Source organism: Drosophila persimilis, unplaced genomic scaffold (assembly GCF_003286085.1).
Source record: "Drosophila persimilis strain 14011-0111.01,24,50 unplaced genomic scaffold, DperRS2 tig00000700-arrow-arrow-pilon, whole genome shotgun sequence".
Classification (NCBI taxonomy): domain Eukaryota; kingdom Metazoa; phylum Arthropoda; class Insecta; order Diptera; family Drosophilidae; genus Drosophila; species Drosophila persimilis.
In genome coordinates, this window is record NW_020825340.1 from 1574722 (window position 1) to 1588406 (window position 13685).

General features: G+C 43.9%; 1 protein-coding gene across 1 annotated transcript; it reads right to left on the reverse strand.

Annotated features, from left to right (window-relative positions):
* Positions 1-8059: 8059 nt before the first annotated feature.
* LOC6598874 (gamma-tubulin complex component 2 homolog) lies at positions 8060-10248 on the reverse strand. Its single transcript, XM_002024011.2, has one exon. It carries the CDS (start codon positions 10142-10144, stop codon positions 8141-8143), a length of 2004 nt encoding a protein of 667 aa, XP_002024047.2. The 5' UTR covers positions 10145-10248; the 3' UTR covers positions 8060-8140.
* Positions 10249-13685: the final 3437 nt, after the last annotated feature.

The window sequence follows — 13685 nt, forward strand, 5'->3', positions numbered from 1 at the left end:
CTTTATGTCATACCTGTCATAATCATAACACCATAATACCTATACCGTTACGACGTAGTTTGTTACGCATATTTGAAATCGAGCGCAAAGTGAGCGAGAAAAAAAACCGAAATGTTCGGATCTGACACAGTAAAAATTAAGTTCAATATGATGAAGAAGCTGAATGGCTGACTCGAACTGAACGTACGAAGGGAATACCGAGTCCCAACGAATCGATTCGGTAGCCTGTTCATGCAGGGCTCGGACCCGTCTTATCCTACCATATCATTTCACACACAATCAAACCTCTATACCCCTCCTGCCCAATCACAACCGCGTAGGGTATCCGCCTGCCATAACTAGGCTTCACCCACAATCGAAAATTGAAATTGAAAATGAAACGACACAAAAATGTTTTGCATAAAATAAAACTATAAATTGTGTCTGGCTCGAAAATTGGAAAAATAACAAAACAAAACAAAACAAAACAGAACAAGAACACCTAAAAACCTAAACAAAAACCTAATAAAAAATAAAAATAAAAAAAAAACGAGTAGAAAAAAAGAAATCGACTTGAAGCATTGCACGACGACAACTCATAAATATTCAAATTTCAGGCTGTTCTTCTTGTTGTTGCGTCTGTCTGGGGCCTGTGGTATTCTGTAGTTGCATTCTACGACTATAGTTGTTTGTGTGTCCATTTCAGAGATACTCGTACCCGCACTCGTACTCCTGCTCGTGTTCTGTCCAAGTGTCGTCTGACAGCGCAGAGTGTGTGTTGTGCTGTGCTGTGCTGTGGGGTATTTAAAATTTTTATTGATTACGTCTGTAAACAAATAGTTAAAATCGTAAACTCAATTGCAAATATTTACTCTCGACTCTTGAGGCGACGGGCACAGATCTGAATACTGATGCGATACCTGCGAGTGCTAGAATACCCATTCAGGCGGCGGGCCCACACCCTAGGCAAGCGACTCCGAGATCCCCGATTCTATCGATCTCTCTGCGTAACCCGCCCAGCTCTCGGCAGACCCTACACCGCCTCCGAACACCTCCGGTATTATCGCAAACTATTGAAATTCACACGTCTCGTCTGGTTGGGCCTGTTCCTGTTGCGATTCGTTACGTATGAGATCTATCGAACGATTGTCTAGCCGTCTCGATCGTAAAGTACGATTCTAAAAGGCAACAACAACAGATCTGAAATCTCTGAAATAGAAACTGGGGAGAAGGCATTGAGCATTGAGCAGCAGACCGTGTGTCGGGATCGATTCGCATTAGGGGTCCATTGGACCGGCCGAGGCTGAGGCTGTCACTGGGGCTGCGACTGCGACTGGGGCTGGGGCTGAGGCTGCTGCTTGTAAATTGCTAATTTACTTGAGGTATCTAGAGTCTCTAGCGGATTGCAGGGTGTGGCCGTCAGACTCTGGGGTGCAATTGATTTATCATTTGAATCATGATTAAGTTGTGAATGCAATCAAACCGTTATATTATATTGGGAAGCAGCCGAAGCATCGATAAATTGTTTGTGATCGCAAGAAAACAGCCCCTTGAGCCCCTCTTTTTGACAAAGAGATCGTACTAGATCAATCTATTGTTCATTGATTGAAAGCGAACATGTTTTGATCCTTTAAGGCCAAGACCGCAAGAGGCCTTTCTATTAAAGATCGTATTAAGATAGATGTATGATATATTGACTTACAGAAGTTCCCCCAAATTGATACCTCATATTGTTTTTCATCTCTCGCACCCTCTAAACGGTAATCAATATACATTAATCGATCCACTGATGATTATCCTGAACCCGTTCCCCTTGAAGTTGCGGCTGCTTCGCCTCGTGTGTGCCACATAAACGGCTCCACGGCCCACAGTCGGTTCCGACGAGAGCACATTAATTGCCACAATGTTCTATAAATGTCCCATGGGGCTCTCGCCCCCCCCAGCCAGCCAGCTACAAGCAGCGATGCGGTCTGTCTGTGGCTCACATGTAACTCAATTTGCATTTATTCATATTAATAATATTATATGCCATATTGTTCAACGCTGACTGCAGTTGAGACTTCGACGGCGACTGAGACGGCGACAGCGACAGCGGCAGCGATTGCAGGCAACTTTGGCTGCATCGAAATTTAAATATTTAATTTAACAAGTTTTTCAATTAAATTAATAATGCAAATTGTTTGCTCCGCTGACTTTTTCCTGACACTCGCCTTGGTCCGAGCACAGCCAGAAGGCGGGGTAAGGAGAGGGCACGGGTGGGGGGGTGCTGCGACTTTTGGGCCAGGATGGAGTTACGCATTCGACGGGGCGGCCCTTTGTTGAGCAACAAGTAAACATAATTAAATATCTGAGTAAGCTGCGAATAAACAAAGAGAGGGACGAAAACTTTATGCCGAAGAATGAATGAAAACCCATGAATACTCTATAACAAAGAAATCATCATCTAATATTTGAACTTACTTTGAACTTGGATCCGTGCCGCTGAGTAAGCCCATCAATGGTTCTGTTGGTTTCTTAATTCCCAGGTAGCTGCACTTTTCCTAATGCGTAACACACACCAATTGACTCCTGTTTGAATTCGAGCGCATGACAATGCTATCCATAGAACCAATCAGCACTTTCGGATGAGCGTGTTAGAGAAATCAAAACTCCAAGATACTGGAGTATACTTTATACTTATTATAAAGTATTATCTCAATGTCTGTGTGTCGCAATGCCTCTGCTTTAATGAATACTCGACCATACCCAAGACTGTGAGGGTATGAAAAACGGACATTAACAAGTTGAGAGCTTAATTTATTTGTAGGTCATTTTCATGTAATGTAAATGCAAACTGCAAACTGCAACAAAAACAGCAGCAGCAGCAGATACATCGGAGCAGCCAGCGTCGGCCATCGTCATCATCAGCGTTGCCGTAGTCGCCGCCAGCGCCTTTGCCGTGGCAGAACAATCATAAAACAAGTAAGAAGTATGGGATAAACGTTAAGACTTCAAGATACCCGATATAAAGGAACTAATAAGGAGACTTAAAAGATGGACATACTATTATTACCATTCTCCATTCATCGTTTAATTGATTTATTACGGCTGTCATTATCAGATTGCGATAGTTTTATTGTGGATTTTAAGATGGTACAGGGATGGCATCTCTAGGAAGATAGAGGGATGGTTCCTGCTCCCAGTTCCCTAATGCTTCACAGATACAATATACCCTTGAACTCTACAATTAACGGGTGTTAAAACAAATCAGCAAACAGCTAAAATAATACCCAGTACTCATGTTCTCTTGAGTACGCGACAGCGACAACAGTCCCACGGGCGGACGGACGGGCTAGACTAACTATATGAGACATTTTTATATGGGGAGTCCGTGTCAGCGCCGTTTGCAAATTAGTTATGTAAGAGAGTTATGACAACAAGAACCAGACACAAAAACAACATCCATCCCATCCCAAACATACACCGGAGTACGAGCACGAGAGTACGAGTGTTTTTGTTGTCATGGAAGGTTAAGAAGTTGACATTTGAGGCGTTTCAGTGCTAGAAACTGGCAATGAGCTGCAAAATGATGAGCCTTTTAGGACCTTAAAACATAGAAGCATGCATATATGTACATACTTTCAGAATATATAGTCTATATAGTATGAAAGCAGACAGCTTAGACAGCTCAGACAGCAAAACATCTCCAGCTCTTATCTTATCTGGGCCGACTTTGGCTGTCACTATTTGACCAAATAAGTGTATAAAACTTGTAGTCTCAAGTGAAAGCAATTGGACAGTTGTTATCTGTGAACCAAATCGCTATAGAGGTAGGTATATTCCAGTTTTTCTATCTACGGAATCAAGGCTGTGGATCCGACCTTGGCTGTTGGCCGTCTGGGGGTAAATTGCATTACACTTTTGTAATATGAGGTATAAATAATTGTCTGGTTGATAACTGTAGCCTACCTTAATGCTCTTTATTCCGTTAAGAGCTGAGTGGAGTATTATATCGTATACCTTAACCATCCTTCTGTTTCCTTAGCTTTCTTCCCAAGGTTCTCTTTACACTTTCTACAAAAACGTAAGCTTCAAATTCTGTTTATATGCTTCCAGTGCCAATTCTCATTTCACCTCAATAGACGAAACCCAAGAATCCCAGCAAGTGTAAACCGAAAATGATCTCTTTCTCCTTCCCGAATCAGCGACGATACAGCACTTGTCTGGCTTCCCAGTGAGTGATCATTGATCAGTGATCACAACATTGCTTCCGTTCGATAATAGTACTCTGCCTATTTAAGCATTTCTCTGGCATTGGAACCGCCTGATTGATTGGGCAAACAACAACAGTCTGTCTGCCTATCAAGTGTCTTGTTTGTGGATCTCGTCGTCGAGTGAGTTGGATTCAAATGAATTTTGCTATTTTCCTGCGAGTGATCATACGAATAAATTCTTTGGCTATCGATGTTGACCGAATTCTTTTCGTATTTTCGGCATAAACAAAAATTCTGGCGAAGACCGAACGTCTAGAAAGAGAGGCCATCGATAAGGTTTTACAATCGCTGGCTGTTAGAAGAGGCTGATAAGAAATGGCCAGGCCATCAAACCATCAGACCATCGAACCCCGTTGGCCAACTGAATGAGCGTTACGTGGGGCTTGGGCGAGAAATCGCACTCAAGTCGAGTAGGTGTATACCTGGGGTCTAGAGTGGTTCTATTTAAAAGTCTATCATCTAGTATATAATACTGTCTGGGGGTTTGCTTCTGCTGTAAGGGGTCTAAAGGTGGGGGCTCTCCATGCGCTTTGCATGCTAAGTGTATCCATATCCAGACCTCTGATTCATTGATAACACGTGCTGAGTGCACTACACCTGCCTGGAAGACAGGCAGACAACCCAGACAGTGTGCGGTTGCTTCAGCAAATACCCGTACTATTTGCACAGATAATTCAGCTGTCAGACAATGCGTTCGTTCTGTAGTACAATATGTAGTGCAGTGCACCATGTGACTCGGGATTCTCCGCCATTTCGCTCAAGTCCTACGTGCACTTCCAGGCACACTCTCTCTCTCTCTGGCTCTCTGTATGCTCTGTGTGGGAATGGGAACGATCGGAACTGACGCTGGGGGCGGGGGGTGTATGCTGATAAGTACTGCCCTGCCAGCTAATTGATATGGCTGCATCATTCGCCGGTGAACTTTCGACTGCCGTGACTATACGGAATACTATAGACGCAGACCCAGACGGAGACCTGGACTCAAATCGCTCAATTTTAGGATTACAAATCGGTGCTTTCATGGGGCACTCATACATATGTATATGTGTGCATACTTTTGTGAAAGTCATGTCATGGCTTTTGAAGTGAAGTCAAAAGTTTTTGCTGGAACAAGGAAAGATTCTCATTCTGAAATTGAGCTGACATCATCGCCGCATTTAAAAAAGAACACTCATTTGCCACAGAAATAAGTTTATGTTTTTAATTTTAATGGACAATGATTCGACTTTCCTCACTTTGGGAATCCGAAGTAATCAAAAGGATGGCGGCTTTGATATCTTATATATATTAACTAATTACTTAATAAGAATAGTCGCTCAGAATCATTCAGTTTGCTATTAAATACGTATTGGGAAACTTGATTGGAGTACATTTACATAAGAAGTTAGTCATTAACTCAGACTGACATTTATTAGGTCGGACAACGAAGAAACATTTCCATATAAATATCTCTTTAGCACTCTTCCCAATGCCTAATATTTTTTCCAAGCCGAATTCCAGACAGAGTCGCAGCACCTTCCGACCGAGGGGCGCAGCCGCATGACGCATATATGCAGACCAATATTCGAGGAAAATTATAGGAAAGAGAAAAGTATGAGATTACGAAGGGATTATATTCCGTTCTTTATTCACTATTCCTATTTAAAAGTAAATCATTTAATAATATATATTTCCAGACTTTTGTGAATAAGTTTCCATATATGTATGTAGTACGTGTCCATCTGTTTGGGATTCATTCAAGGCAAGACCTTCCTCTGAATAGTATTTTCCAGTATTCTATAGCTCTCCGTAGATGAACCCCATATATCCGTATTTGTTTTCCTTAATCTTATCATTGTTTTCCGTCTATATAGCCAATACTGTAGACACTTCCGTGCTGAGTTTCTGAGCCACTCAAGATGGAGCATCCAGGTTGTGCCAAGTGGAACTCCATAGAACTTTCTCTATAGAACTACGTGTACATATATCGTGGCTATATAGTAAGTAGATCTGTTTAAGTAAGTAGTAGTTGTATTTGCAGGCGGTGACTAATGGCAAAAACAGCTTGCATAAACAACTTTGAGGCAAATGTTTATTCTCGTTGCGGGTTCAAAATAATTTCAATTCCAAGTGGTCGACGACGGGCCTCATGCAAATGAGGCCTCGAGTACATTAAGTACCCAAATGCACCCATACATCTGCATCAGGCTCACATTTACACACACACACATATCCATCTAAGTATTACTTAATATCATTGACTAAGCGCTGCTCACCGAAAACCGAGCCATCAAAACAACTTTCGATTACGAAATTTAGCACAGTTCATGCCTCGGTCTATGGCGGTACCAAGGGGGTGCCTCTCGAGAGTGGGCTTACGGGGCGGAGGGGGAGGATGGGGGCTGGATGGGGGCTGCCGGTGCCCAGGGAGAAGCCAGCCAGAGAGAACTGCAAAGAAAACCAGACAACAAGAAAGAAAAAAACAGACTTAATGAGCTTTGCGAAATGTGTGTTTGCTTGCCCTTTCGATGGCTGCTGTCAAGTACAATAAACGACAACAGGTTGAAGCCCAAGAACCCAAAAACAACTCAAACAGCTGAAATGGAAAATAATACCAAGCACGAGGGCAAACTTTTGATACCCTTTCGTCAAAAGACAAGACTTTAAAAAGAAACGAATCAAAGTAGAGGCTGCCTGTGGGGGGGTTCATCATCGTTATATTTCAAAAGAGATGTTGATTTCTTGTAGGATTAGTTCTACATAAGGTGTAATACGCCATAACCCAAATAACCCATAGATTCGCTACGAAAAGAAAGTGTTTTCAGTTGATTTAAGTATATTTTTTCATATCTAAATAAAATACTTGTATATGTAGATTAAATATGTTTCTTACAAATGTAATATATTGTATAATATATTGTATTTTAAATATATTTTTCCTATATTACTATACCTATATATTATATTATATTACTAAGGATCGTGGCCTTGTTTTCCGATCAAATCTTCTTCGATGTAGTACCTACCGTAATTCTGCCTGCAGGTTCTAAAGTTAACTTAAAAAGTAAGCTAAATATAATACAATGATTCAATCATGACTAAGCCCACTCTAGAGTAACCGTAACACCAGATCCCGACAATAAAAGACAGATCTTTGCATTGCCAACAGCTGGTTAGAATTCGAATACCCTGTTGCAAGTGTATGCTCAAAAGACCAAAAGCAAAATGCAACTGCTGGCGATGAGAACGACTGACGATGACGATGGCTATTGATGATGACTAATGCCAATCTAAAAACTGAAACAAAACTGAAAACTCACCCATGGAACCCAAGTATAGGAAAAGAAGAACAGAACTCGAGGCGAATTTCGAATTAAAATAAAGTCATTGCTGTGGTTTTCGCCCCTCTCCATGAGTGTGCGCGATTGTGCGGTTGCGTGGTTCAGTGGTTTGGCATTGGTGGATCGCCTCGTGCATACGTTGTGGTGCACTGCCGTCATGTGGCCTGATCTTCAAATGTTCTGTGAAGTGTGCAAGATGGAATCAGACGTGTGTGTGGCATTGGCTCTGCGCCAAAAGGAAACTTTAACACAATTCGTAATGCAAATTCTTGTATAATAATAATGGAAAGTTAATGGCAAATCGAGTTCTTAAAGAAAGCTCTTGAATGGAACAGGAAATCGATAGACAAGAAACCTGAGCACGAGAGTGAATGGGAAACAGAGGCAGGAAACAGCAAACAAGAGTCTTTGCATTAAGAATTCATTTAAGCTGATAATACATTTTGTTCGAAGAAACACAGAGAAGAAATGGTAATGAGAACGAGGCGGAAATGAAACTTGGAATAACATCGGTGCTAGAGGGAAATGAGGGTTCCTGGAAGTTAAAAAGGTCCTTCTCTAAGTTAAATTCGAAACTATTTAATTAATTTAACAAACAGAATCTTGGTCTTCGTCTTGGTCTGTGTTTGTTTCTAAGGAGAGCTTCTCCATCTGATCGGTGTAGAATCCATTGACGTTGACCCAATGTACCAGGTTAATAAAGCTATTGGCGTTTTTCCTGGCCGAATATTTGATTTTCAGTAGGAACGATACCAGCAGGTACTTGAATTCCCAATCGAAATATTGGACACGCTCCGCAAAGCTCTTTGACGGCTCCAACAGGCTCTCCTGCTGGATAAAGTCGCAGAAATCGATGCAGATCTTGCACAGCTTAAAGATGGCACGACTCAGGTACGAGGATTCGGTCATGACGCATCTCTTGAGGCACTCGTCAAGGAAGTTCTGGTGTTGCTCGAGCACCTGGTCCACGTTCTCCACCGTCTCCAAGCGCTCGATAAAGTGATGCCAATTGGGCACAATCACCTCGTATATCATGTAGTACTCGATATTCTGTATGGCGTTCATCATGTGCTGCCGCAAGGTGCACAGCGACCGGTGCAGTTCCGTGAGCTGACGCGATGGCCGACCTTTCAGCGTGTGGTTCATCTTCCAGATCTTGCAGAGCTGTCGCTCGGCGTGCTTGCAGAAGAAGAGCTGGCGGAAGAGCAGCTGGTACTTGGAGATGGCAATGCGGTTGAGGACGAGCGAACAGGGCCACTTGGCCTCGTACGAGAAGGAAAAGCACTCGATGCCGGTGAGGTCCTGGCGGCAATCCTCCTCCTCCTCCAGCTCCTCCTCCAACTCTTCTGCCTCCTCTTCGTCCCCATTATGGCCCAAAATCTTCGACAGCTGGGTGACCAGGTCATACGTGAGCAGCTCGCAGTGCACATCGTCGTTGTAGGGATCCTGGCGGGCCAAGGAGAGCCGCAGAGTGAGGCCCAGCAGGTTCTCCAGAATCATGGGCTGAACGTCATCCACATTCTTGGACAACTCAGTCTCGCAGGCGTCCATGAACTGTGTGATGAAGTCGCCCTGGCCCAGCAGCAAGTAACTCTTCACCGACTTGAGGTGCCCCATCAGGTCGTGCTCCCTCAGCAGCAGGTTGAGGAGCATGCTGGCTGCAAAGTAGTAGGCCTCGTTGATCACCTTCTCGATCCGCCCGCCACTGGTCGGCTGCAGCTGCTCGTCCAGTTTAACCTCCTGGATGGGCAGCGTCCCCTTGCCGCACAGCCGGATCACGTTCAGGTACTTGCCGGTGGCCAGAATCATGTCCGTGTGCTTCTTCAGGAATGTGGTGACCCCGTCTCGGCACACGGTGTAGCGTTTCTCCCAATAGTCGTCCGAGTAGCTACCGGTCATCGTGTACAGGCGTCCCGTGTCGTTGTCCTGCACCAGGAACTCATTGCTGTCTTCCACCAGCTGTCCCTTGTGGATCCACAGCTGCAGCTTCTGCATGTACGGCCGGGCTGCCGTATTCGTCAGATTGATCATCATCTGCTGGACCGCATTGTTGCCCTCCAGCAGGCTTATACGTCCGTACAGATGGTTCAGCACTTCGGCCCCCTGGCATTTATTCAGTTGAATATTCCGCATCACCTTCCAGATTTCCTCCATCACCCACATAGTGGGCTGCAGGTAGTAGTGGAGCATTTGTATCGTCATCTGCTGGCGCTTCATCTCCTCGTCCGCCTTCGAGATCAGCATGTAGAAATCGCTGGTCAGATCTTGGAGGGCACAATTGAGAGCGTTGAGCACCTGTCCGTGGCCATCGCCGGCCGCCATGATCCTCTGGATGCCCATGAAGTACGTGGCCAGAGGCAGGATGCTCTGCACCACCTCCGTGACACTTTTGTCCAGCTGACTGTCGATGGTAAAGTAAGTATCGCCATCGTTCTCATCTGGCGGCAGGGGCTGAATGTAGATGCCTCGGACACCGACCAGACATTGGATCAGCTCCTTGAGTATGACCGGCTGCTGTATTTCCACTGGCAGAGTGGCCAGCTCTGGCTGCACTCTGCACCCATCCTGCACCTTGACGTAGTCCCATAGCATGTGTGTGCGATAGTTCAGCGAGTCCGGCGATGATCCGGAAATGCCAGATACCAAAGACAAACTGCTCGAGCTGCTGGAGCTTACGCTACAGGAGCTCACCCGTGACGGAATGGGGCTTTCTTTAAAGCTTGCCAGCGAATCGATGCGGGTCAGAGATGGGTTGGAAATGGCGACCAACAAGCGCTCCTTGATCTCACACAAATCGTTGCTGGTTTGATTCTCCTTGAGCGCCAGCAGTCGCTTGCATCTTCCCAATAGCTCCATCGTGGAGAGGACCGGACGACGATTTGTGGGCGTTAAGGACCCGGAAGAACTGCTCTTTCCCACTATTTCCGACATCATTTCACTTGTGTTGAAAATTCGAAGGTTCGACAGTTGTGAAATGTCGGAAACTAAGTTTACTGTGAAATCAAAGCTAACTAGATCGAAAAATCATCGTATTTGGGTGCTGGAATCCTTGTACCGGATTCCCATATAACGTTTTCTGTTCATAAACGAACATTGTGCGGGGATGACCTCAACCTCAACAGAGTCAATGCTTCGTAAGAGCAAATATATACGAGTACGAGTATCCACACACAAAGGAACCTGTTCAGAGATACAATCCCGGGTTCCTAGGCGGATTATCTCTCGTTTCAATATTTGTTCTTGTGTGTAAATACATAATTAATTACAGAGCTCGCTCTCTCCCAGTATAAATCCACCATTTTCTATATATGACTATATATTTAGATGCGACTTATCTCTGGCCCACACAAAAATAGATATTCCTCATTTGCTGCACACAAAAGTAGGAATTATCATTGTATATTGTTTGGTTTTTTTTTTTTTTTGTTGCTTTCACGACCGTTAAGTTTCTCTCTGCCATATATGGAAGCAGAAATCTGCCAAGCACTAGGAAAAAATCCAACAAAAAACAAAAAAACAACACAGCACGAGATGAAGAATACCATAAATTCGCATTTAATTTGAGCATTTCTTTTGTGCTGCCAGATAAAAGCGTAGCGTATCTCAGAGATACACAGAAACAGCAGCAACAACAAATGCCGTACTACTATTATTTAATTAGCGTTGAGCTCTTGGCCCCCTTAGGCCCTCGGGCATGTACTTGAGTGCATATCTCGTATCTAGGATCTCGTATCTTTAGCTCTGGCTCTGACTCTTTGGATGGCGGCAGAGGCAGAGGCAGCGGCAGAGGCAGAGGCAGAGGCAGGCGGCTACCTATAATACGCGCAGATAAGTTGAGCGAAAAATTTACATTTTTTATTGCCTGAATATTCGCATAATAACTGCCTGTGGCCTGTGGGCCGCCACTTCAAGCCCATTCATATGTATCTCTCGGATACGATTTCGTACTGTTTCCCTCGAAATTAGTTTATTTAGCCAACGCTGGAATGGCCTCTGAGGGGATTACGGATATTTCTCTGGCTCTAATCTGATAATCACTGGAGTATTCCCGATGACTTTGCCTCTTATTCCCCTCCCCTTCACACACACACACAAACACCGTCATCCTTCTTGTCTGGCCCTCCCTCTCTCCCTCCCTCACTCGTACTCTCCTCTTCTTGGCTCTCAACTGTTATTACCTTCTCCTTTTGTGCTACACTTGCTTCATGGTTTATCTTTTGTTTCTATGCTAAACAATTTCTGCACATGTGGCCCATTGTTCCATGTTGTTGCTTTATGTTCACGAGGCCCATTGTCGTTGCTGCTGCTGCTGCTCTGCTGCTCTGCTGCTCCTCTGCTGCTGCTCTGAATCGAGCCCCTAGCAACACACACACACACACTGATATACCCTGTTATTCGAGTACGACACTATGCTCGGAACATGGAACATGCACCGACTTGTCGATGAGTCACACGTTTTTTTTTTGCACTTCGTTGTTTCTGTTTTTCTTTCCTTTTCTTTTGTTGTTTGATTTAAGTACACGGACGCTGTTTGTTTTTGTTGTTGGTGTAACTATTGTTGTTGTTGTTGCTGTTGTTGTAGATGTAACTTTTGTTGTTCCTTCGATTTCCGAAACCTTTTGCTCTTTGTTATGCCTGTATGTACGGCGTAGAGTTTCATGGCATACACCTTTGATTTTAATGGTGACCATCTTCAAGTTTCATAGCACTCAGCTTGGACTTCTTATATGTGCATGCCTTTAATAGCAGGTTGCATCTCTGGCGGCATCTCTTTCACCTGCAGTCCATAGCAGGCAGCTTTGAAGCACATGCAGTCCGTGCAGTTTAGTTAGCATATCATCCACCCTTTGAGTTTCGTAGCATCCAGCTTTGAGTTTCATAGCAAAATTTACAGTTACCTCAAATTGTTGGCACAAAGTACTACAACAAATTTGGAAATGGTATGGAATTGTTGTTGTTGCAGTCGCTGCTCGTCCGCTGCTGCTTCTTTTGTTATACCCGTCTCATTGTTGCCACGCCAGGTAAAAATGGGAAAGTGTACAAACAAACACATATACATGCATACATACATACATACATATATGTATGATGTAAATATGTATGTATGTATCAGGTGTAGCTATCATTCATATTGTGAAAACCTTGGGTCTGCTACAATTACTGTTGACATTTATTTTTTTTTTCCTTTTTCGCTTTTCGTTTTTGCCTTCGCTGTTGTTCAGTTTCTCATTTCCGCTTTCGTTTCGTTGCCGTCTTCATCCATCGTCTCGTCATTTGTTTGTCACAGCCGATGGCTGCTTGGCTGCTTGGCGGCTTTGGCTTGGCTCCGTTGGTAACACCGACAACAACCACAGCAACAACTAACAGAGGCAGGCAGGCCATCCGCAATGGTGTTGCTTATCAGTTAAAAAAAAAAAAAACAACCAAATCTACAGCGATACCAACAATTGAGTCAGAGATACAGATACATACATATGTACATGCATAGGGCAAAAAAACAGCCACAGAAAGAGACGACAAGTTGAAAAACAAAAATTCGTAATGCAATCGCACACACAATCACACACACACACACACACACAGATACAGTGAACGCTCGATAATTAGAAATGCGATTCGGTTCAAGGTTATATGGAATTTTGTTTTGGGGGGAAGGGTTCCTATCGCCAGGATGGTATTTCTTCGGTGAACCAACGTGATTCAGATCAGATGGATGTTCGTTCAGTTAAGAAGATAGATAATGCAGAAGACTACATACATAGTTGGTCCTTCTAATAACCAAGAATTTCGAATATAGATGGCTTGTAGCTATCGAGCATCTACTGTTCATACGTAGGTACATCCATTACATACCATCCATAGACAAGTACGAGTATCTGGGGTGAGAACAACCTGCTCATTGAACTCAGACCAAAGAAAGATTTCTTCCTCTGAAACATTCTCTAACAACTTGGAATAGTCGGGGGAAAGACAGCGAAGCAGTCGGAGGAGATAGAGAAATAGAAAGCAGGAGAAAGGAGAAAGGAGGAGGAGGAGGAGGAGCAGGGGAAAGACCATGTCCAATCGAAATAATATATTGTACGATCTATTTGTGGTTTGCTTACAACAAAAGATAGACAGAAGGAGGGCCAGA